The 26,980-nt window shown below is 37.8% G+C and overlaps 1 protein-coding gene across 1 annotated transcript in view; it reads right to left on the bottom strand.

The window, feature by feature from the left end:
- Nucleotides 1-3,916: 3,916 nt before the first annotated feature.
- The window catches only part of LOC132159297 (ribonuclease inhibitor-like), a 42,777-nt gene continuing 19,713 nt past the window's right edge, over nucleotides 3,917-26,980 (bottom strand). The window contains exons 4-8 of the mRNA XM_059568821.1: nucleotides 16,499-16,675; nucleotides 13,684-13,857; nucleotides 11,270-11,443; nucleotides 7,644-7,805; nucleotides 3,917-4,253 (exon numbers count right to left, since the gene is read on the bottom strand). Coding sequence (XP_059424804.1) covers nucleotides 3,917-4,253; nucleotides 7,644-7,805; nucleotides 11,270-11,443; nucleotides 13,684-13,857; nucleotides 16,499-16,675 — 1,024 coding nt within the window. The remainder of the gene's footprint in view (nucleotides 4,254-7,643; nucleotides 7,806-11,269; nucleotides 11,444-13,683; nucleotides 13,858-16,498; nucleotides 16,676-26,980) is intronic.

Below are 26,980 nucleotides of genomic sequence, written 5' to 3'. Positions count from 1 at the left end.
AGCTTGCCCCAGCAAATGTTACTAACCCTTTTTTACTCTTCCCACAACCAACATCTACAGCAGCCGAAGCAAGTTGCCTTGCATGTACCTCCTCACTGCCGCAGGAGTGTCTGCTCCCACAGGAGCCTTTCCCGTATCTCCCCACTGCCGCAGCAGTGTCTGCTCCCGCAGGAGCCTTTCCTATACCTCCTCACTGCTGCAGCAGTGTCTGCTCCCGCAGGAGCCTTTCCTATACCTCCCCACTCCCGCAGCAGTGTCTGCTCCCGCAGGAGCCTTTCCTGTACCTCCTCACTGCCGCAGCAGTGTCTGCTCCCGCAGGAGCCTTTCCTATACCTCCTCACTGCCGCAGCAGTGTCTGCTCCCGCAGGAGCCTTTCCCGTATCTCCCCACTGCCGCCGCAGTGTCTGCTCCCGCAGGAGCCTTTCACGTATCTCCCCACTGCCGCAGCAGTGTCTGCTCCTGCAGGAGCCTTTCCTGTACCTCCTCACTGCCGCAGCAGTGTCTGCTCCCGCAGGAGCCTTTCCTATACCTCCTCACTGCCGCAGCAGTGTCTGCTCCCGCAGGAGCCTTTCCCTTATCTCCCCACTGCCGCACCAGCGTCTGTTCACACGCAAAAAAAAAACAAAAAAAAACACACACATCACCTCCGCTTATAGGTATGCCATGCATCCTAGGTTGCGGTGATAGCATCATGTATCGACAATAGCCAAGACGATATTAGGCCCATTCTCCAACCAACATTTTTTATTATAATTATTAGGTGGCCTACCATAATTCAGCTATCAAACCGCTCCGTTATCCCATCTCAGCACTGCACTTCACGCTCGCCCGTGCTCTCAAAGGATGATGTGAGCCTGTAGGTGGCAAAGAAGTCTCCATCCACAAATAGACATACATCGTTTGCAGATATAAGGTATTCCATCGTACTTTAATAGGTAATCCAATACGTGCCATATTTTAAAGGAGCTCTCACTAACGGAGTTTAATGCCACAGTTACATTAGAATGCATCTCATTCTGGTCTCAGGGGCGGCGCCTCGGTCCCATCATGAGGCATGTGGTCCGGAGCGCGTATGACCAAGGCATCATTTCAACCGAACTCACTCCAAATATATGAACTTACCGGTTTTTGAATACCTTATATTTAAGGCATTCGTTTACGTCCATATTAGGGTTAAATCGTGGACTTTAAATGGAATCTACTATCGTTCAAAAAAAATAAATAAATAAATAAAAATAAATTCACAGGACAAGCGAGATGACAGTAGTGCCGACTACATGAACTAGCAGTTTTAAATATAGTATTTTATATTTAATGCCAGTTTATCAGTACGTCCAAAAAATATATTATTCAATTATAGGTGATTCCATAGGCTCTTTCGTGCACCTGCATGGTTAAAATGGCAAATAGTAAGCTCAGACAAGTATAAAGAATCTTTCTCTTACTCCACCCATGCATGATTACATCATTAATATGTACCATCAATCTCACGTGCTGACAATATGACAATTCGACAACGACCACATCGCCGATACATGGCACCTATTTGGGGTACACTGGCACAGGAAATCCAATTTATTTTTGCACGCTTAATTTTGAATACAATGACTGCACCAAGATTTTTCGGACTCATTATCGGAAGCAGCTTATTGGATTTGCTAAACAATTATTCAAGTAAGCCTCACAGCGTCTACCTTCGTAGACAACCAAATCATCCTTATTATCGAACAGCCTGGCGGCTGTCCTCTTGCACATATGCTTTTTTGGGGTGTACTCTAGGTTCGGGCCATTTCCCGAGCTCGGAGCCCTTCCCCGGACAGCACGCCAAATACGCATACCATACCTCAGCTAATTATATGTAAGCGTGAACTAGTGAATAGGTGAGCGCCAGCCAATGAGATTGCCATTTGCTCATTAACTCCACACACTAACGTTATCGGAAAACCCAGCTATTCTTAAAAGCTGAAGATTTCCATAGATATGCCACTATTTTGACAGGAAAATACAACCAAGAATAGTTTAAATCTAGTGCGTCAATTCTCTCTCTCGGTGTCTGCGTGTGTGTGAGAGAAAGCGACAGCGATCTGTGCGCCTTCACACTAGAGGTACATTAAACACAGGTGCGCTGTGCATCCATTGAGATAAACTGAATCACACAGATCGCCTGACTGAGAGTGAAACTTTAAAGCGCTCAGTCAGAGAGTGTTCGGCGAGTGAACATATATCTGAGCTAAACTTATACTTAGCCTCTAACTCACACAATGGCAGGAAATCTGAGAATTTATTAGCCATTGGCTAATATTAGAAATCATTTAGTCGCCAGAAGGAAGATTTAGTAGCATATGCGAGTGGTGTACTTGCAATTTAGAGGGTCGCTATGTAGTAAACAAACCCGCACGTCTCTGCCACAGTCTATGCTCTGCCATTCATTCATTCACACAGAGACACGCAGGATTCAGATTTCAACCAACTTTTGCAGCTTAACATTTAAATACTGGTCCATATGGAGATTTGATTTGATTAATTTATGCTAACTTTGACAAATTCTTTGACTGTCCATATTAAAATGTAAGTTTAATTTTCATGACTGGATTTTGAGATTCCGTCGGCGTCTTCTGCTTCGCGGTAATCATATCACTGTATGCTTCAAGAACCGGGTTTGAACTGGACCTCGGTACCACCGGTACTTAAGAAACCTGGTACCGTCACATTTAAATTTTTATAGTACTGACTTGGTACCGAAGTTACCGGGTCTTTTGACAACACTAATACATATGAAATAATGTTAATTTAATAAACTCCCAAAAATAAAGATAAAATTCTATCGTAAGCCCATCGATCCCAGGGGATTTACCTTTTTTCATTTTATGTAGAGCGTGCTTGACTTCATGAATTGATAAAGGAGAATCACAAATTTGACTATACTCTCGATCAATAACTTTAATACAGTGTTTAATTAAATCAATACATTTTTCAGAAATGTTATAGTTGAAATTAGAGGTATAAATTTTGCAACACAATCAGATTTTACATTTTGGTCAAGAGCACGAGACCTTGTATAAGCACCTTTAGCCAAATCTAAGAAGGCTTCATCAAGCTCCAAATTTAACCTTTTTATTTCACAATTTTCCTCTTCTGTAATTGTACTTTTAGCCAATAATGTATTCAGTTTATTAACCAACTCTGAATCAGTTTGACGTTTACTCTTTTTAATTTCTTTACTTCTTTTAACTGCTGTATGTCTGGCTTTATATTTGAAGAACTCCCACGTTTTTTTAGAATCTCCATTTAAATCAGTAAATAATTCTTCAAGTTGTGGCCATATACACACCAAGCTATGAAGGTAGCATTATCTTGTTTGATTACAGCAATAACCCATCTGCCTTCATCAGAGCTCATTGTTTCTAAAACAGTCCCTTTTGAAATGGTGTAACATAATCTATAATCTCCAAAATCTAACATCCATTTCCCCTGAGTGAATTTCTTGAAGAACGATAAGATCAGATGCACTTCTTTTACAAAATAAAAAAATGGCTTTTCTTTTTAAACTGTCCCGCAAACCTCGAACATTCAGTGTTACAACAGGCAAAGATTTGAACTTGTAGTCCATAAGAAGAACCACCAAACATTTTAAACAAAAACAACAACAAAAAATAGCTTTATTTAGCTTAACCCTGAATGTAAAGGGAGATGTGGTTAATAACCCATAAAATATATTGACTTTAAGATGAAAAACAATTCATAAGGATAACAACAGTTAAGGAGGATCAAAAATAGTAACTTCCATGTTACAAACAACTTTTTTGTGTATTTTTATGCAGATACTTAACCGTGTTATGCGTTTTAGAATGCTGCATGAGAAAAACAGCCAGTGCAGTCAGCTTAGGTAACATCAGAATAGAAGACTTGCTTCCCATCAATCAAAGCAAAAGGGCTGCGGAAGCTTGCCCTCTTCCTGTGCCTTCTTCAAGAGAGGCCACAGCTTGTCCAGCGCTGCTCTATCGTTGGGAGACAGAGGCTCCGAAAAACGCAGTTTGTTGTAAGTTAGACATTCGCAGCCTTTGGCAGCACCCCAAATCATGTCACTGATGCGACGCAGTGGGAAGAGGGTTGTGATCGATCTGGCTCGTTTCGGTCCCAAACAATGAGCAACATCGACACTGTCCTGTAGCCCATCTCCAATTCCAGGAGCGATCTTATTTAGTATATTAAGAACCATGCTTCGGACATCCTCTCCATCTTTATCCACAACGCTGTGCAACTTCAGACACCATCGCCAACTGTAACAGCTACATTCCTGTACACTTGCTTTCACTGATTTGTTTTCCTTTCTCAAAGATTGGACCTCTGATTCGAGATGATTAAGAGCCTCTTTATGAACACCAACATCCACAACAAGCTGTTGCACCGTCGCTGTCAGACTTTTGATTTGTTTCGAGGTTGTTTTGATGGTAGTTTCAATCGCTGAAATCTTTTGAAAAGTCTTGTTGTGTTTTAAAACCAGCTTGATTTTTTGGCCGCTGACTTCTGAGGGGTAGTAGAAAAGGCAGCGACAATAACCTTATTATCAAAGTTTAGACATGAGTCAAACCATTGTAATTCAGTATCTCGCTGAGACTTCAGTCCTGTGCTACTAGAATCCTCAAATTGATCAACCATATTAGATTAGTTGGAAGCCATATTGTCAAGCCAAGCTTGTTTAACTTTCTTGTTTCCTTTTTATCCCATGCATAAAGATGTCAACAAGGAATTATGTGACTTTTTCCACTTATGACTACGTTATCACCAGTCTAAGCAGTTGGTTAAATCACCACTTCACCTTTATTTCCCTGTAGACCAAACACACAACCACCTACATAACCACCATCTTGTGCCTCAGTGTGGTAACTGTATTCAACTTGGAGTACTGGACACTTAATCTGAATTTAAATTAGTCAGTGGAAATGGGAGTTTCCCTTTTAGAGTCATCCAAAATCAGAAAAAATGGTAATATATGAGTTTTGGAGGGATTTTATTGTGTAATGCAAAATCAGATTGTTCTGAAACTGTCTGAGGAACACCTTTGGGTACTGGACAATTAATCAGAATTTAAATTAGTTTGTGGAAACAGTGAGTTTCCATTTTGGAGCTATTCAAAATCAAAGGCAGATCAGATAGAATATGAGTTTAAGGAGGGCTTTTATTTTGTAATACAACATCAGATCATCCTGAAACTGGCTGAGGGACACCCTGGGGTAATGTCAATGTGAATTGAAACTGGTCTGTGGAAACAGTATGTTTCCTTTTTAGAGCCATTCAAAATCTAAGACAAAACTGGTCATATACGAGTTTTGGAGGGCTTTAATTTTGTAATGCAACATCAGATCATCCTTAGACTAGCTGAGGGACAACCTTGGGCACTGAACTTTTAATCTGAATTGAAATTAGTCAGTGGAAACGGAGTTTCGGTCTTAAAGCTATTCAAATTCAAGGGCAGAACAGGTAGAATGAGTTTTTGGAGGGCTTTTATTGTGAAATGCAACATCAGATCGTCTTGAAAATAGCTGTGGGATACCCTGGAGTACTGGACTATTAATCTGAATTGAAATTAGTCTGTGGAAACAGGGAGTCTCCTTTTTAAAGCCATTCAAAATCAGACAAAACTGGTCATATATGAGGTTTAGAGAGCTTTTATTTTGTAATGCAAATTCAGATCGTTCTGTAACTGGCTGAGTGATACTCTGGGGTAGTGATCTGTCAATTTAATTTGAAACTAGTCTTTGGAAACAGGGAGTTTCCTTTTCAGAGCTATTAAAAATCACAGGCAGAAAAGGTACAATATGAGTTTTTGGAGAGCTTTTATTGTGTAATGCAACTTCAGATTGTTCTGAAACTGACTGAGGGACACCCTGGGGAACTGGACAATTAATCTGAATTTAAATTAGTCTGTGGAAACAGGGAGTTTCCTTTATGGAGTTCAAAACCAAAGACAAAACCAGTCAGTTGAGTTTTTGGACAGCTTTTATTTTGTAATGGGAAATCACACAGTACTGACATTGGGGAAATGATATTCTGGACTGATGTACTGTTAATCAAAATTATATATATATATATATATATATATATATATATATATATATATATATATATATATATATATATATATATATAACCATGTGAATTTACAGAAAAATATGGTTATATGCAAGTTTAATTTTTTTATTTTGTAATTTCTAACCAGACAGCTTTTTTCTTTTTTAATTCTACATTCAATATTACTCAACATTTTAAGTCATTTTCATTTTTATAAAACCGCTTTACAAACATTTCTATTATTTTGAATTTATGTATGTATTCATTAATTCATTGATTGACAGAGAAACTGGCTCAATAAAATAATGCCAGAGAAGACTTTTCCTTTGATCTGACTTTTACACGCTATTAACATTTAAAATAAGCTATAATAACATTTAAAAATAGATTTCATTTTTTGTATTCATGTAGGAAAAGTCACAAAGTCTGATGAAAAACAACCTTTTCTTCAAATAGTGAAGAAATATTAAACACAATGATCATCTGCTTCTTCCTCATCTGAATTATATGAGAAAAAATCATAATCAACACTGTAAGGTGGAAGAGAAGAAAGAAAAAAATCAGTGTTCAGAACAAATTGAAAATCAGTTACTATTTGCAGTTTCAGTTGATTTAAAAAGTTACATTTACACGATCTTGCATAGATATTTCTAAACAAAGTTTAAAAACTAATAATAATTAACAATAATTCCATTCATATGTTTGTCTGTTTGTGTCTCTGTTGAGTCAATATAAAGAGAAACACATACTACACCAAATATGGTAAATGACAAGGAACAAATACAAATGTGATTTTGTCTTAAAACACAAAAAAGTTAAAGCTATTTGTCCTTTAGTTTAAACATGTTTGTATTGGTCTCAGTAAATAAGTTAAATGATTGCACAGCTAGCTGGAATACTGGATTGTGATTGGTCAGTCATGACATTCGGAGGTGTGTTATTCATTAGGTGTGTGTCATTAGCAGCAGAATAACACATTCATACGGCATTTGAGTCGGGCGTTTCTTTGATTTCTCTCGTATCACAGCACCGCGCTCTCACTCGTTTCATTCAAACTCAACTGCTATTAGCTTGTGCCTCAGTTACTGACTGGATTTACCCTCAAACCAAACCGCAGGAGATTCCTGTTAATAGTAGATTTGAGGAGACATTGTTCAAAGTGTGTCTTGTTGTTCAAGTTGTTGCTAACTGACCAGAAGTGTGCAGCTGAATCTAAATTCACCCTCTATTCCCTCATTCACTATTCCCTACATTAGTCCACTACAGTTCAGCTGAAGAGTGACTGAAAAGCAGTGAATCTGGACACTGAGTACACTGAAGAACTGCTTCTTTTGCAGTTTGTGCTGCTGTTTAATAATCATCTGAAACTGACAAACTAGCAGCTCCAGGATGAAATGATTTATGGATGATTCATCTTTTGGAGAGTACAATTTCATTCGGACACAAACCCTTTGAAATAAAGATTGATGATAGTTTGATAAACTGTTTTCACAAATATTTGAAAGTATATATTTGTTCATATATCAGAGGTAATTGAATCTCTTTAATATCACAAAGTGAAGTTTACTCACCTCAGTTCACAGTTTGAGTTTTGTAGCACATCAATGAGCTTCTGTTTTGAGTCTCCAATCATATTAACACTCAGATTAAGCTCTTTTAGAAACTGCAGAGCTTTTGTGTTTGTCAAAGACTGAGTTAAAGAAGAAACATCTGTAATGCCACAGTCATTTAGACTAGAAAGAGACAAATAGAGGAAGAAAGTTGATCTTACAAACAAATCATTAAGGTGAAGAATCTTTCACAAATATAATGTGAACACATTCATCATGAGATATTGAGTATAAAGTGTTTTGTTTAAGTCGTATGTGCTGTTCGTTTGGGGAGGACACTCGTCCTGTTTGGGGTCTCCAGAGACCACAGCGAACAAAGGGATATTTTGTATCAATATGTTGTTGTTTTTTAACAAGTGTAATTTTACTCAGTATATATTTTTTTTGCTGCACATTTACATAATTTAAGGATTTATGTTATCTTCAAAAATTATAAAAAATAAATTATAGCTGCAAGCAGCGATGAACGGGCCCTCGCACCCGGGCTCACCGGCAGCGAGTGGCTTTAGTAAATAGGTGAACGGTGAGAAATATGCATTTAAACTCATAAATATAAGTGGAATATATCAAAGTTTATTCCATATATGTGCCAATCTTCCTGTTGCCAGCAGGTAGCGCTATCATTATAATTGAATATTGGCCTTCAGATCTGTTCAGGGCAGGACTCTTATCGAACATGTGAAGTTTGGGGAAGATCGAACATTTTATGCCTGAGTTACAACAACTTCCCTTGCTGTGGCGAGACATCAAATTTTGTCATGGCGCCATGGACACGCCCTCAAACAAAAACTCAAGATCTCCACAATTTAACATTGCACAGGCCTTTAGATTAGACTGACCACAAAAAATACATTAATGTCAAAAAATTTCGAGGAGTAGTTTGTTACAGCGTAAAACATGTCACTTCCTGTTGCCAATAGGTGGTTCTATGACTATAACTGAATATGGGCATGTCAATCTGTTCAGGTTCGGAGTCTTATCAAATATGTGAAGTTTGGGGCAGATTGGACATTGTATGTCTGAGTTATAGCAACTTCCTTTTTCATGGCGAATCATCAAAATTCGCCAGGCCGCCACGGACACGCCCTTCAAACGAAAACTCAAGATCTTCGCAATTTAACACTTTGAACACTTTGTTGGCATTAATGGAAGTGATTTAGCATGGTTTAAATCGTACTTATATGGCCGCCATCAATTCGTAGCAGTGAATGAAGAGGTATCATATCGATCACAAGTGCAGTATGGAGTACCTCAAGGCTCAGTACTAGGGCCGCTACTCTTCACGCTTTATATGTTACCCTTGGGAGATATCATCAGGAAACATGGTATTAGCTTTCACTGTTATGCTGATGCTACTCGGCTCTATATTACTTCGCGGCCCGGTGAAACACACCAATTTCAAAAACTAATGGAATGCATAGTCCATATAAAAAACTGGATGACAAGTAATTTCTTACTGCTAAATTCTGAAAAATCTGAGGTGTTAATTATAGGACCTAAAAACTCTGCATGTATTAACATAGAACACTGTCTAAGACTTGATGGCTGCTCTGTTAATTCTTCGTCATTAGTTAGGTGTTCCAAACACGCCAGGTTCCACCTCCACACAATCACATCCACCTGTTCCTCATCACCCACTCATCAACGCTGCACTAGAAAAGCCACACACACGCACCCAGTCTTTGTCCGGTCACGTTCGCGACAAGATCATTCCTGTATGCTTACTATAAGGACTAACTCCTCTTCTACTCTCTCCAGAGATTCTCTCCGAAAGACCCAGTTCCCGAAGTGTGCGTGTGTGTGGTTCACCGTCCCTCCAAGAAGTCATGACCTTACTTGCACGGATCCAACCTCCTTGTCACTCCTCACTACCTGCTCCTCTGCTTGTGTCTTATTAATAAAACATCTTCATCTGTTACTCCTCAGCTTCCCGAGTGATCCGTAACATTAGGAACCTAGGTGTGCTATTTGATAGCAATCTTTCATTAGAAAGCCCCGTTTCTATCTCAAAAATATATCTAAATTACGGCCTATACTCTCAATGTCAAATGCAGAAATGTTAATCCATGCATTTATGACCTCAAGGTTAGATTATTGTAATGCTTAATGGGTGGTTGTTCTGCACGCTTAGTAAACAAACTACAGCTAGTCCAAAATTCAGCAGCAAGAGTTCTTACTAGAACCAGGAAGTATGACCATATTAGCCCGGTCCTGTCAACATTGCACTGGCTACCTATCAAACATGGTATAGATGTAAAATATTGCTTATTGCTTATTACTTATAAACCCCTGAATGGTTTGGCACCTCAGTATTTCAATGAGCTCCTGTTACATTATAATCCTCCACGTCCGCTGCGTTTTCAAAATTTTTGATAATACCTAGAATATCAAAATCAACTGCGGGCGGCAGATCCTTTTTTCCTATTTGGCGCCTAAACTCTGGAGTAACCTACCTAACATTGTTCGGGAGGCAGACACACTCTTGCAGTTTAAATCTAGATTAAGGACCCATCTCTTTAACCTGGCTTACACATAACATACTAATATGATTTTAATACTCAAATCCGTTAAAGGATTTTTAGGCTGCATTAATTAGGTAAACCGGAACCAGGAACACTTTCAATAAAACCCGATGTGCTTGCTACATCATTAGAAGAATGGCATCTACACTAATATTAGTCTCTCTTATTCCAAGGTCACCGTAGCCACCAGATCCAGTCTGTATCCAGATCAGAGGGTCACTGCAGTCACCCGGATCCAGTACGTAATCCAGACCAGATGGTGGATCGGCACCTAAAAAGGACCTCTACATCCCTGAAAGACAACGGAGACCAGGACATCTAGAGCCCCAGATACAGATCCCCTGTAAAGACCTTGTCTCAGGTGACCACCAGGACAAGACCACAGGAAACAGATGATTCTTCTGCACAATCTGACTTTGCTGCAACCTAGAATTGAACTGCTGGTTTGTCTGGTCAGAGGAGAACTGGCCCCCCAACTGAGCCTGGTTTCTCCATTCTGTCACCGATGGAGTTTTGGTTCCTTGCTGCTGTCACCTCTGGCTTGGTTAGTTAGGGTCACTTCATCTACAGCGATATCGTTAATTTGATTGCAAATGAATGCACAGATACTAATTAAACTGAACAGAAATGACATCACTGAATTCAATGATGAACTGCCTTTAACTGTCATTTTGTATTATTGACGCATTGTTTTCCTCATGAATGTTGTTCAGTTGCTTTGACGCAATGTCTTTTGTGTAAAGCGCTATATAAATAAAGGTGACTTGACTTGACATTTTTGATGGGGTGTGAGTGGGTTGTTATGCGAGTATTGATTTCAATGTGGGTCTCCAGAGAGTGACTTTTTTTAACAATGACACACAACCAGATATAAATTGAATTAATATTTCTATTTGTAGAGTTACCAAGTGTTGACAACCATACAAAGTCTCATGCCATTTAAATAAAGGGAATATTTAGTTTGTATTTCAGCAAACATCATTTGGGGTCTCAAAAGACCTTGAATAGCACATAAGAGTTAAACAGTTTTCATAATTTTTATTCTTGTATGTGAATGTTACTGACCTCCATCTCTCTAGTTTACAGTGTGAATCCTTCAGTACATCACATAAGTGATTCACTCCTGTGTTTTTTATTTGATTCCCGCTCAGGTCCAGTTCTCTCAGGTGTGATGGGTTTGATTTTAGAGCTGAAGTCAGGATGATACTCTGTTTCTCTGTAATACTGCATCCACACAGACTGAAGACAGAAAGAGAAAACCTATGAATCAGACACGTTATGTTCATGTGTGAGTAATTCACTGGTGTCAAAATTATTCACATTCATTACTCAAGTAGAAGATACTAGGGTTTAAAAATAATTTTGTAGAAGTTAAAGTATCAACTCAAGCTTTTTACTCAAGTAAAAGTGTAAAAGTACTGGTTTCAAAACTACTTAAAGTATAAGAACAAAAGCTTAGGCCGCGCCACCCCTTATGAAACAAAAATATATTGCAGTATATTGGAAATTATAATGTAATATATTAAGCATATATTCTTATATATATATTTATTTTTTCCAATATATTGCAATATATTGAAAGCGGCAATCATTTGTATATTTTGCAATATATTATATAATATATGTATCATCAATATGTTATTAAATGTATTCAAATATATAATATATTAGAAAATAAAAAGGGAAAATAATATGAAACCCGGTATTAAAATGGACCCGGGGCTAAATTATGAAAGACCGTAGTATCAGTAAGATCTGACGGTATCGGTTCTGCTTTCGGTACTGGAGGGGAAAAAATAATGTACTATGTATTTTTGCTTAATAATGTTATTGTGCACATTTTATCTAACCAAACATTTACAATGTGCGATCATATTAAGACATTTGTCTGTGAGATCTGCGAGATCTCTCATGCGCGCCGCGGAGGCTGTCTGTCAGTCACCCACAACAAGCGCGACAAATTCTGTTTCTGAATTGCGTCATTCTACGGAAATGTCCATTTTTCTGTCCCTAGCCTTTACAGAAATATTACACTTGAAAAACACTTTATTTTTTTTATACACACTATTTTTTTTTATATTTTAAAATGAAACAATATGTTATTTGAACAATTACACTTTCTTGAGCCATCAATGTGGCAATATTTGATTTTTATTAATTAATTAGAATTCCAAGCACCACAGAAGTGCTCGTCCCCACAGTCATGTACAGAGGGAAAATGCTTTATTTTGAGGTCAAAAACAGTGTTTTCTTCCATTTAAAATACAACCATGTGTCCATAACTTTCAAATATATGATGTAAATTACATTAAAAAACAAAATGCTAAATAAATATTATAAAATATATAATGAAAGTAGTGGTCCCCTGGAATTGTGTCACTGGTGTTACCGTTTAACAAAAAAGCTCTTATTTTGAAATAACAATCACACTGATGACATCACTCGACTTCCTTCTTCCAATTTCCTGGAGATCTATGAAGAGAAGCCCATGTTAAGTCCACTGTCTCTTTTCAATTATCAGAAATCTTCTCATTTATCTCATGATTTCATATGAAGCTTTTAGTTGAAGACACTGGTATGACCTCTTTTATTGTTTGGGCATTTTAAAAAACTAGAATACAAATGGATTAAACTACTTAATTTAGTGAGTATACCATGATTGACAACATGTGGTTTGATACCTTGCAGCAGCCATTTTGTAAAATGCAGTTTTCATGAAAATTGTCACTGGTGTTACTGTCACTGGTGTCACCTTCCTTATGGGTAAATACATGCACACAAAAAATAAAAAATCATTAAGCTGTTATTTATGTGTACTCATAAAGTCAAAGGGTAATCTAATAATGTGGTCTAAGTTTAAATGTTAGAAAAAGAAATCAATTTTAAGAGATCTTGCCATACCAAATGTGGACGTTTCTGTAGAATGACCCAATTACAATTTACCTAAAGAAATTTTAAGAGTATTGTATCATTAATAAATTGTATAGTATGTCTGAGTGAATGTGAAAAGAAAGGTTCATTAATGAACTGGATTGCTGTGATTTGTTATTCCTGTGATCTCCGGTGATTGACAGATTTTCCTGCTCCATCATCAGAGGAGAGAAGAGATGATGTTGTGAGTAAGAAGGAAAGTTATTCAGATGAAAGATCAGGAGGACACATCAATTAGAAAAACATTATGTGCACAGATAAATCCATTCAGCACTGCAATATTCCACAAAAAATAATAACTGTCAACTTTAATTTCATGGTGACTTTTTAATGTGATTTTAAGTAGCTCTAAAGTCGATCCTATATCTTAATCTATTTTGTTATTCTTTTCTCTTCTGTTTTTGTTTTATTGGGTCAGTCGTGGCCTAATGGATAGAGAGTCTGGCTTGTAACACTATACATGGCCACACGTCACATAGTTTCCTTTCCTTTTCCTGAAAGTAAACCGTAATCTCAGTGTAACTGCTATAGAGTATAATGATACTAACTCTAGTTTCTCCAGCTTGAATTGTGTGTTCATCAGTAGATCACTGAGGTGTTTCACTCCAGAGTCTCCTAATTTATTCCTGCTCAGGTTCAGTTCCCTCAGGTGTGATGGGTTTGATTTCAGAGCTGAAGTCAGGATGACATTCTGTTCTTCTGTAATACTGCATCCACACAGACTGAAGACAGAAAGAGAAAACGCAATGAATCAGACACGTTATGTTCATGTGTGAGTAATTCATCTTGTGTTAACACTATACAGAGCAATAATTAAAACATAATACAAATAAAAAAATTGACAAAACCTTACATTTACATTACATTTAGTCATTTAGCAGACACTTTTATCCAAAGCGACTTACAAGTTTACTATAAAATAATAATTTGTATTTAATACTCCCTTTTTTATATTATTTTATATATAAAATAGTATTATCACACTTGATTCACTCAAGTAATATCATTACTGTTATTATTATTATTATTATTGTATAACAAATATATTGTTAAATTTGATGGGTCACACCATGTGCTGGAACGCTATTTTTAACAAAGGACCCCCTTGAAGCGTGATTAGTCTGGGCTACTTTTGTGCATTAGGACCGACAAATATAGCTTTTAAAATTGGCTTAAAAAAAAGACTGAAACTGAATCATGAAAAATAAATATAGTAAAGGAAATATCTAACCTGCTACCCTTCTAACCTTTTTGAGATGCTGCAGTACAATTTAAAATAGACAGACAAATATAATATTTAAATAAAAAAAACAGATAACAATAAAACCAATATAAATTTGAATATACTGTGCAACTTTATTGCACCAATAACTGTCACCAGGGAGTGTTAATTTAGTATTAATAATACCTTTACATTTTTATTTTAGATTTGCTTTTAATAATTTTAGTACTTCAAATACTATTTACTGTAATTCAGTTATTGCCATTATTTTTTGTTTTTTTGTTCTGTATTATTTCTATTTAGCTTTTTATTTTTATATAGCTTTTGACTTTTTTTCTCTCTCACCGGACTGTGTGTGTGTGTGTGTGTGTGTGTGTGTGTGTGTGTGTGTGTGTGTGTGTGTGTGTGCGCGCGCGCGCGCGTGTGTGAAGGTGATGTTAAAGAGGAAAGCTGGCATTTGGACCAAAGCACTGTGAGGCCAGGGAGGGGGACTCTCAAAATATTTATAAACTTAAAACACATTTGGGTTTGTTATTTTAATACTTACACTATTATTTAAAGTACAAACCCGATTCCAAAAAAGTTGGGACAATGTAAAAATTGTGAGCAAAAAAGGAATGGAATAATTTACAAACCTCATAAACTTATGTTTTATTCACAATACAATATAGATAACATATCAAATGTTGAAAGTGAGACGAAAAATTGTGGAGCAATATCAGAAAGGAGTTTCTCAAAGAAAATTGTAAAAGAGTTTGAAGTTATCATCATCTTCAGTGCATAATATCATCCAAAGATTCAGAGAATCTGGAACAATCTCTGTGTAAGGGTCAAGGCCGGAAAACCATACTGGATGCCCTGATCTTCAGGCCCTTAGACGGCACTGCATCACATACAGGAATGATACTGTAATGGAGATCACAACATGGGCTCAGGAATACTTCCAGAAAACATTGTCAGTGAACACAATTCACTGTGCCATTCGCCGTCGCCGGCTAAAACTCCATAGGTAAAAAAAGAAGCCATATCTAAACATGATCCACAAGTGCAGGCATTTTTTTTCTGGGCCAAGGCTCATTTAAAATGGACTGTGGCAAAGTGGAAAACTGTTCTGTGGTCAGACAAGTCAAAAATAGAAGTTCTTTTTGGAAAACTGGGACGCCATGTTATCCGGACTAAAGAGGACAAGGACAACCCAAGTTATTATCAGCGCTCAGTTCAGAAGCCTGCATCTCTGATGGTATGGGGTTGCATGAGTGTGTGTGGCATGGGCAGCTTACACATCTGGAAAGGCACCATCAATGCTGAAAGGTATATCCAAGTTAGAGAACAACATATGCTCCCATCCAGACGTCGTCTCTTTCAGGGAAGACCTTGCATTTTCCAACATGACAATGCCAGACCACATACTGCATCAATTACAACATCATGGCATGGCCAGCCTGCAGTCCAGGTCTTTCACCCATAGAAAACATTTGGCGCATCATAAAGAGGAATTCTGTATTAGACAAGAATGGGACAACATTCCTATTGCTAAACTTGAGCAACTTGTCTCGTCAGTCTCAAGATATTTGCAGACTGTTATAAAAAGAATAGCGGATACCACACAGTGGTAAACACGGCGTTATCCCAACTTTTTTGACATGTGTTGATGCCATCAAATTTGAAATCAACTTATTTTTCTCTAAAAATTATACATTTTCTCAGTTTAATCATCTGATATGTAATCTATGTTGTATTCTGAATAAAATATTGAATTTTTAAACTTCCACGTTTTTTTTCACAATTTGTACAGTGTCCCAACTTTTTTGGAATCGGGTTTGTATAAACCATTGTTATTTAAAATACACAACATGTTTTTTAAATCATATTTTTAAGGGGGACAACCCGCAGATTGTGCGGGGGGGGGGGGGGGTTATCCTGATTGTGATTTGATGTGATTTCAGATGGAGCAGCGTTTAATACACAGAGCCATTCACTTTCAGGCTACAGTATGCAATATCTCGTTCATAATCACAGATGAATCATCTTCAATTATGGTTAATCAGTGCAATGGAACATGGTAAATGTATGTATTCTGGGGTGAATAAGCTGGATGAATCAATCTCAATGTAACTACTGTAGAGTAAAATGATACTAACTCTAGTTTCTCCAGCTTGAATTGTGTGTTCATCAGTAGATCACTAAGGTTTTTCAACCCAGAGTCTCCAAGTAGTTTATTCCAGCTCAGGTTCAGTTCTCTCAGGTGTGATGGGTTTGAATTCAGAGCTGAAGTCAGGATGAGACACTGTTTCTCTGTACTACTGCATCCACACAGACTGAAGACAGAAAGAAAAAAAAGACAATGAATCAGACACTTTATGTTCATGTGTGAGTAATTCATCATGTGTAAACACCATATAGTGCAATAAATAAAATGTTGCTAAAAACTGAAAACAAAATAAATTAAAGCTGCAAGCAGCGATGAAAGGGCCCTCGCACCTGGGCTCACCCCCACCCGATGGCCATAAGAGAACAGCAAACATTGGGCCATATGCTTATAAAGTGGTAAATATTTGTGCCATATTTCATGCTGCCAGTTGGCACACTTTGACTATTAGTTGTGCTCAGGCCAGGACTCTTATAAAACGTGTGAAGTTTGGGGCAGATTGGGCATTGCATGCATGAGTTGCAACAACTTCATGTTTCATAGCATGTTTTAGTATGTTTCTAGCATGTTGCCAGTGTTGTAAGCACTTGCTGACGCTTTTTAATATGTTGCTAGGAGACCATAACAGTGTTATGTCACATCCAGTTGACAGCAGGCGGGGCTATGACTATGTGTTCAGGACAGGACTCTTGTAAAACTTGTGAAGTTTGGGGCAGGTCGGACATTGCTTGCCTGAGTTACAGCAACTTCCTTTTTCACTGCATTAGTAGCATGCTTTAACAATTAGCTAAGTGTTGCTAGCATGTTTCAGTATGCTTCTAGAATGTTGCCAGCCTATTTAACACTTGTTAATGCTTTTTATTTTGTTGCTAGGAGTCCATAACAGTGTTAAACATGTCACATCCAGTTGCCAGCAGGTGGGGTTATGACTATAATCGAATATAGACATGTAGGTGTGTTCAGGACAGGACTCTTATCAAACTTGTTAAATTTTGGGCAGTTTGGACACTCCATGCCTGAGTTATAGCAACTTCCTTTTTCACTACTTTACTAGCAAGCTTTAGCACTTAGCTAAGTGCTCTTAGCATATTTTAGTATATTTCTAACATGTTGCCAGTGTATTTAACATTTCCTGACATGTTTTAAATTGTTGTTAGGAGCCCATAGCAGTGTAAACCATGCCACTTCATGTTGCCAGCAGGTGGCACTATGACTATAATAGAATACGGGCATGTTCAGGACTCATATCAGTGCTCGGGTCCTATTAAAAAACGGAGCAATTCCAAGAAGTATAAGCTAAGTATAGATGCAAGCAGCAATTACAGGGCCAAGCACAACAGAGTCAAGTCAAGTCAACTTTATTTATATAGCGCTTTAAACAAAATACATTGCGTCAAAGCAACTGCACAACATTCATTAGGAAAACAGTGTGTCCATAATGCAAAATGACAGCTAAAGGCAGTTCATCATTGAATTCAGTGATGTCATCTCTGTTCAGTTTAAATTGTGTCTGTGCATTGCAATCAAGTCAACGATATCGCTGTAAATGAAGTGACCCCAACTAAGCAAGTGTCAAGGAACCAAAACTCCATCGGTGACAGAATGTTGAAAAAAACCTTGGGAGAAACCAGGCTCAGTTGGGTGACCAGTTCTCCTCTGACCAGACGAAACCAGCAGTTAAATTCCAGGCTGCAGCAAAGTCAGATTGTGCAGAAGAATCATCTATTTCCTGTGGCCTTGTCCTGGTGGTCCTTTGAGACAAGGTCTTTACAGGGGATCTGTATCTGGGGCTCTAGTTGTCCTGGTCTCCGCTGTCTTTCAGGGCTGTAGAGGTCCTTTCTAGGTGCAGATCCACCATCTGGTCTGGATACGTTCTGGATCCGGGTGACTGCAGTGACCCTCTGATCTGGATACAGACTGGATCTGGTTGCTACGGTGACCTCGGAATAAGAGAGAAACAGACTAATATTAGCGTAGATGCCATTCTTCTAATGATGTAGCAAGTACAATGGGTGTTATGGGAAGTGTTCCCGGTTCTGGTTTACCTAATTAATGCAGTCTAAAAATCCTTTAACAGATTTGGATATTAGAAGCATATTAATATGTTATGTGTAAGCCAGGTTAAAGATATGGGTCTTTTCTCTAGATTTAAACTGCAAGAGTGTGTCTGCCTCCCGAACAATGTTAGGTAGGTTATTCCAGAGTTTAGGCGCCAAATGGGAAAAGGATCTGCCGCCCGCAGTTGATTTTGATATTCTAGGTCAGTGGTTTTCAACCTGTGGGCCGCGGCCCTACAGGTGGGGCGCCAATTACTATTAAAAGAAATAATAATATTGTTAATATATGTAAAAATGTCTAAGTCATAACATAATAACATTTCATATTTATAATTAAATAACAAAAAAAATTAGACTGTAAGTTTGCTTCCACTATTCGAGCTCGCTGATTGGTTTAAGAATAAACCACCAATTTATATTTTTGCTGCATATGCTACAGAACAACAAATTCATACATGCATAAATGGCTGTCAACATGTTCCCTCCTGATAGCTTGCCCTGCTGACTGTCTGTCCGCTGCCGAGCTCTCGCTGGATATGGTTTTCCCGTTTTGCTGAGCGGTGCCAGCCTGAGTTATTTCCTGTTCAGTTCTGTATTTTCTGTTCGATTTGAGCGTGCACGTTTTTCCACGGCCCTGACCTCCCGCAGTTTGCTATCCGATCCAATCAGAATGCAACGCATCTAGCGCGAGAACAGAACAGATATGCCTACTTAACTCCAGGTTCACACACTGTCTGTGATGCGCCTTTTTTCTGAGCCCATGTTAATGGATCAGAGCGTTCACACTGCAAGCGGTAAAAAGCTAGAAATAAAAATGTGCGAAAATAATTAATATCTAGCACATTAGCATAGAGAGGGTTGTGAGTGCACAGGATGCAGTTTAAAGGGGTGGTTCGGGATTTTTGACATCGGACCTCATTTTTAAGTCAGCCTGGTTGTTATCAGTGGAGACATTTTTTTTTTTTTAATTATCCAGTCTTTATATTTGGATAGATAGCCGATGCTAGGCTAGCGCGAGTCAATGGGTATATGTTAGCCAGCCATTAAAAACCGTTTTACCCGCTCCACAGTGCACCAAACGCAAATCAATTATAACACTAGACTATAGATGCAAATGTCCGTTGATAGAATAATGTTAGAAATCAAACTTACCTTTCATCACATTGCATTAGTTATAATTTGTTCCCTGTAATCATAAGCTTTGTCGACAGCAGCAGCGGAGTGATATTGATTACCTAGGCAACCGAGTGAGCCGGTTAGCTGGATGTAACGACTGTAGTGCGCTTCTGTTCTGTGTTTACTTTTTGCCGCATTACTAACCGGAGCAAAGTAAAATTCCGCAGCGGCTGAGAAACTAGTTCCTTTAGGATCATTGAGATGAAAGGTAAGTTTGATTTCTAACATTATTCTCTCAACGGACATTTGCATAGATAGTCTAGTGTTATAATTGATTTGCGTTTGGTGCACTGTGGAGTGGGTAAAACGGTTTTTAATGGCTGGCTAACATATACCCATTGATTCGCGCATCGGCCAACTATCCAAATATAAAGACTGGATAATTTTTTTAAAAAAATGTCTCCACTGATGAATAACAACCAGGCTGACCTAAAAATGAGGTCCGATGTCAAAAATCCCGAACAACCCCTTTAAGTGATAGGAGACATGTTTTAAGTGCACACGCCCTCTCCGGGCAAGAGCAGCATGTATCTGAGCAAGCACGTCTGGTTTCCTGACAGAGCAATGGAAATCTGTGTGCGAGCAGAGAGATTCGTGCATTATTTTAATGTACTTTCGCGTTACAATAAGCGCACTCTTACTGCTGTTTCTGCACCGCTCACACATACTTTATACACACTGCAAACGGAGTACATGTGAACCTGTATAATGTACAGTCGTGGCCAAAAGTTTTGAGAATTACATAAATATTGGAAATTGGAAAGGTTGCTGCTTAAGTTTTTAGAATAGCAATTTGCATATACTCCAGAATGTTATGAAGAGTGATTAGATGAATTGCATAGTCCTTCTTTGCCATGAAAATGAACTTAATCCCAAAAAAACCTTTCCACTGCATTTCATTGCTGTCATTAAAGGACCTACTGAGATCATTTCAGTAATCGTCTTGTTAACTCAGGTGAGAATGTTGACGAGCACAAGGCTGGAGATCATTATGTCAGGCTGATTGGGTTAGAATGGCAGACTTGACATGTTAAAAGGAGGGTGATGCTTGAAATCATTGTTAACCATGGTGACCTGCAAAGAAACGCGTGCAGCCATCATTGCGTTGCATAAAAATGGCTTCACAGGCAAGGATATTGTGGCTACTAAGATTGCACCTAAATCAACAATTTATAGGATCATCAAGAACTTCAAGGAAAGAGGTTCAATTCTTGTAAAGAAGGCTTCAGGGTGTCCAAGAAAGTCCAGCAAGTGCCAGGATCGTCTCCTAAAGAGGATTCAGCTGCGGGATCGGAGTGCCACCAGTGCAGAGCTTGCTCAGGAATGGCATCAGGCAGGTGTGAGCGCATCTGCAAGCACAGTGAAGCGAAGACTTTTGGAAGATGGCCTGGTGTCAAGAAGGGCAGCAAAGAAGCCACTTCTCTCCAAAAAAAACATCAGGGACAGATTGATCTTCTGCAGAAAGTATAGTGAATGGACTGCTGAGGACTGGGGCAAAGTCATATTCTCCGATGAAGCCTCTTTCCGATTCTTTGGGGCATCTGGAAAAAGGCTTGTCCGGAGTAGAAAAGGTGAGCGCTACCATCAGTCCTGTGTCATGCCAACAGTAAAGCATCCTGACACCATTCATGTGTGGGGTTGCTTCTCATCCAAGGGAGTGGGCTCACTCACAATTCTGCCCAAAAACACAGCCATGAATAAAGAATGGTACCAAAACACCCTCCAACAGCAACTTCTTCCCACAATCCAACAACAGTTTGGTGAAGAACAATGCATTTTCCAGCACGATGGAGCACCGTGCCATAAGGCAAAAGTGATAACTAAGTGGCTCGGGGACCAGAATGTTGAAGTTTTGGGTCCATGGCCTGGAAACTCCCCAGATCTTAATCCCATTGAGAACTTGTGGTCAATCCTCAAGAGGCGGGTGGACAAACAAAAACCCACTAATTCTGACAAACTCCAAGAAGTGATTATGAAATAATGGGTTGCTATCAGTCAGGATTTGGCCCAGAAGTTGATTGAGAGCATGCCCAGTCGAATTGCAGAGGTCCTGAAAAAGAAGGGCCAACACTGCAAATACTGACTCTTTGTATAAATGTCATGTAATTGTCGATAAAAGCCTTTGAAACGTATGAAGTGCTTGTAATTATATTTCAGTACATCACAGAAACAACTGAAACAAAGATCTAAAAGCAGTTTAGCAGCAAACTTTTTGAAAACTAATATTTATGTAATTCTCAAAACTTTTGGCCACGACTGTATAACAAATGTATTTCAACACCTGAGACACCACTACAATCAATGAGCTCTATGAACAGTGCATGGCAAAAAAGAAAAAAAAGTCCCTGGATTTATATATTTTTGCCATAAGTCTAGAAATTTTGTTACACCTTTATTACTAAAGTGATTATTTTGACTTATGTCTGTTCTATAGATGTTCTATAGAACTTTTTGATAAAGCTCTAATTAGTTTTCTTTTGGAAATATGTTTAAAATTCATCCTGAATGCATTTATGACTGTAAAGCATATCTGTGTGTCAAAATTGCGAATAAAATCGATATAGCAAAATTGATCAATTTTTTTTTTTTTTTTGTCCATATCGCACAGCCCTAGTACATTCAATAAATACAGTTAACAATCTAGAGAACTAAGTTATTAACCCAACAATAGCGGGGTCAGTTAATTTTTTTGCAGTGGGCCGCGCAAATATATGTGTTTGGTTGTGTGGGCCGTGAGCTGAAAAAGTTTGGGAACCACTGTTCTAGGTATTATCAAATGTTTGAGAACGCAGCGGACGTGTAGGATTATAATGTAACAAGAGCTCATTCAAATACTGAGGTGCTAAACCATTGTGGGCTTTATAAATAATAAGCAATATTTTAAAATCTATACAATGTTTGATAGGGAGCCAGTGCAGTGTTGACAGGACCGGGCTAATATGGTCATACTTCCTGTTCTAGTAAGAACTCTAGCTGCTGCATTTTGGACTAGCTTTAGTTTGTTTACTAAGAGTGCAAAACAACCACCGAATAAAATATTACAATAATCTAACTTTGAGGTCATAAATGCATGGATTAACATTTCTGCATTTGACATTGAGAGCATAGGCCATAATTTGGATATATTTTTAGATGGGAAAATGCCATTTTATAAATGCTAGAAACTTGGCTTTCTAAGGAAAGATTGCTATCAAATAGCACACCTAGGTTCCTAACTGATGACGAAGAACTGAGTTTTTTTGAGAGTTTTTAGGTCCTATAATTAACACCTCTGTTTTTTCAGAATTTAGCAGGTAGAAATTACTCGAAGAAATATAGAGCTGAGTATCATTAGCATAACAGTGAAAGCTAACAGCATGTTTCCTGATGATATCTCCCAAGGGTAACATATAAAGCCTGAAGAGTAACGGCCCTAGTACTGAGCCTTGAGGTACTCCATACTCCACTTGTTATCGATATGATACCTCTTCATTCACTTCTACGAATTGATGGCAGTCATATAAGTATGATTTAAACAATGCTAATGCACTTCCATTAATGCCAGATGATCAGATGATCAGATCAGATGATAAGAGCAGGTCATTTGTAACTCTAAGGAGAGCAGTCTCAGTACTTTGATACGGTCTAAATCCTGACTGGAAATCCTCACAGATACCATTTTTCTCTAAGAAGGAATATAATTGTGAGGATACTACCTTTTCTAGTATCTTGGACAGAAAAGGGAGATTCGAGATCGGTCTATATTTAACTAGTTCTTTGGGGTCAAGTTGTCGTTTTTTTTTGATAAGAGGCTTAATAACAGCCAGTTTGAAGGTTTTGGGGACATATTCTAATGACAATGAGGAATTAATAATTGTCAGAAGAGGATCTATGACTTCTGGAAGCACCTCTTTTAGGAGCTTAGATTGTATAGGGTCTAACATACATGTTGTTGGTTTAGATGATTTAACAAGTTTATACAATTCTTCCTCTCCTATAGTAGAGAATGAGTGGAACTGTTCCTCAGGGGATCTATAGTGTACTGTCTGATGTGATACTGTAGCTGACGGCTGAATGGTTACAATTTTATATCTAATAGTATCGATTTTACAAGTAGTTCATAAAGTCATTACTGCTGTGATGTTGGGAAATGTCAACACTTGTTGAGGCTTTATTTTTCGTTAATTTAGCCACTGTATTAAATAAATACCTGGGGTTATGTTTGATTTCTTCTAAAAGAGAAAAAAAGTAATCTGACCTAGCAGTTTTTAATGCTTTTCTGTAGGATAGGTTACTTTCCCGCCAATCAATACGAAATACCTTTAGTTTTGTTTTCCTCCAGCTGCGCTCCATTTTTTGGGCTGCTCTCTTTAGGGTGCGAGTATGCTCATTATACCATGGTGTCAGACTGTTTTCCTTAATCTTCCTTAAGCGTAAAGGAGCAAATGTATTTAAAATGCTAGAAAAGAGAGAGTCCATAGTTTTTGTTACATCATCAAGTTGTTCTGAGGTTTTGGATATGCTAAGAAATTCGGATACATCAGGAAGATAACTTACAAAGCAGTCTTTTGTGGTTGAAGTGATGGTTCTACCATACTTGTAACAAGAAGTATAATTTACAATTTTGGCTATATAAAGTTTGCACAAAACTAAATAATGATCTGATATATCATCATTTGGCTGCATAATTTCAACAACATAAACATCAATTCCATGTGACAATATTAAATCTAGAGTATGATTTCGACAATGAGTAGGTCCTGAGACGTGTTGCCTAACCTAGCAAGCTTCAGACCAACTGCAGGAATGAGTAATTAAAACCATTTTAAGATTATTTTAGTCAAAATGCCTGAAGAATCATAAATACAACCACATTTATATGATTTATTGGCTTATTACGTTTGACTAATAGGTGGGGCTGTTACCAAATTAGTGTGACATGGTCAATGTGAGGTGACTATGGCATGTACAAAGTTAGGAATATTTTATTTCATTGCAATAGGCTAATGTAATAAAAAGTTATTAGCATTTCAATAAATGTAATTATTAATGGTTAATGAATGGTTTATTACTCTTGTCCAATAGGTGGCACTGCTATCAAATTGATGTGGAATGGTCAGTGTGAGGTGACAACGGAAGACACAATGTTTGTTGTCATTGTCAAAGCTTCGCAAAGATATAGCCTCAGAGTAATTTTGGCACCAAGTCTAAAATGTTTAACGGTACTGTACGAAAACGGTTTTGTCAATCAACACGAAATATATAACTTTTTGAAGATGATCTGACTCGATGTTGGTGAAAATCAGACCAACAATTGAGGAGGAGTTAGAAAAAATTGGTTTTTAACATAAATCAAAATGGCGGAAAACTGGTATGTTTGTTGTCGGGACGACCCAGAGAATATTTTGAGACCAGTTTCATAACAATAGCCTAATGCAATCAAAAGTTATTAGCATTTTTGGAAATTTCATAATTAAAGATAAATGAATGGTTTACTACTCTTGGCCAATAGGTGGCGCTGTTACCAAATTCATGTGCCGTGGTCAGTGTGAGGTTACAATGGCACATACAAAGTTTGGTGTAAATATGTCAAACCTTTACAGACCCAGATAGCAAAAAATATCCACACGGCTTCTTTTTGCCGCCGGCCCTAAGCTGTCGGCTATAGGTGCGTCCCGCTGGCGGGGATGAAACGTTTGCCGCCGAATACGTCACTCCCATTTCTCGCGAGATGCAGGCCGACTGCTTCATTTTCTTTGGCGGTTGCCTCAGTCTAATGGACCGCGGCCGGCTGGCGGCAAGCCGCTTTGAAATACAAGGATTTCTACTAAAATCGACCAGCAGCCATGGCTATGTTTTTAGCATGTTGGGAGTTAGAATGGAAGTGGAACTGACAGCATTTTAACTACTTTTCACATTTGAAGCGATTAAAAAATCATAATAGCCTATATGTGAATTAAATCCCATATTAGGTTTTTTTTTTTTTTTTTTTTTTTTTTTTTTTTTTTTTTTAAGCCATTAGGGTTTATTCTTGACTCTTGATTCCATGATAAGGTAAGGTTTAGGAAATGACATTTAAATTACTCTGAAGCGATAGAGTAGCCTAATAGGCTATATGTAAAATTATTTTATGCACTTAAGTGAAAATTGTTTACATTTCTTTGATTTATGCACAATTGAGACATACATAAACCAAAAATAATTCCTTTTGTAAAACTTACTTGGCAATAAATATCTTTCTGATTCTGATTAGGTTTTAAAATAGATATTTAATTCATGGTATGAACAATTTAGCTGAATAAATTGATTAAGTTAGACTTTTCACTAATGCCTGGCTAAATCAGTGAACAGTGAAAGACATCTGCAACATGGCCAAAATCTTGGGTAGGTCTATACTTTATAATTTTTTATTCATTTGCAACCATGGTAATAGCCTATCATAAACAGGAAAATCTCTGTTTTGACCTGATCAGAAGGATAAACTAAAATCTAAAATCTCCTCTGGTTTCACAGCTGCACTGGCAGATTTATGAAATATTTAGAAATATTTTGTCTTTCTGCCATTCCAGGAAATGTCGTTTTATGTCTTTCATTTTTTTCCAACCTCGATTATTTTATATTTTTTTACTTTTTACATGTATAAGGGATTAATTTGCAATTGCGACCTGTACAAATGTTTAAGACAGTGTCTTAAAAAAAAATCTAAACACATTATAAATGTTTTTTTTGGGCGGAGCTAAAACGGTGGCTCGATGACGCACTGGAGCCACTGAGCTCCTGGCCCCACCCCAAACAACATAACTAGCACACATTCATCAGTTCGCTGCTCATTCGCGAGTTTCTGTGGACTACCATCGTTTAAGTACATGTTTCCTTAACGCAATATTATGTTTACATTGTTTTTAGTTTATCTTTGTAAAATCTGTAGTTATCTTTGTTCTTGCCTTACTAGTCAAGCTAAAGTAAGGCTAAAGTAAGTTAGCCTTGTTTACAAAGTTGCCGCCATGTTACAATTAACTTTCTGTAATAACTACTTTGTTTCTTCCAGGCGTTGAGTTTTTCTTTTCTTCTAAGATACGTATGTTTATACGAGTGTGAGCACGTATGTGTTTTAAGTTAGTTTTGGTCAGTCGAATTAACTACGTAAACAGTTACTTGTATGGGCAATTATGCCGCCGCCCATGTGGTTATGTGGTTACAGCAGTAGGTAGCAAAATCTACGACTAGACTGATCAGTATAACTTGTGTTGTTTTCTAACTAA

The sequence above is a fragment of the Carassius carassius genome, chromosome 16 (genome assembly GCF_963082965.1).
Source record: "Carassius carassius chromosome 16, fCarCar2.1, whole genome shotgun sequence".
Lineage (NCBI taxonomy): Eukaryota > Metazoa > Chordata > Actinopteri > Cypriniformes > Cyprinidae > Carassius > Carassius carassius.
Note: the sequence above shows the minus strand (reverse complement) of the source record. Positions and strands in the feature narration are given on the sequence as shown.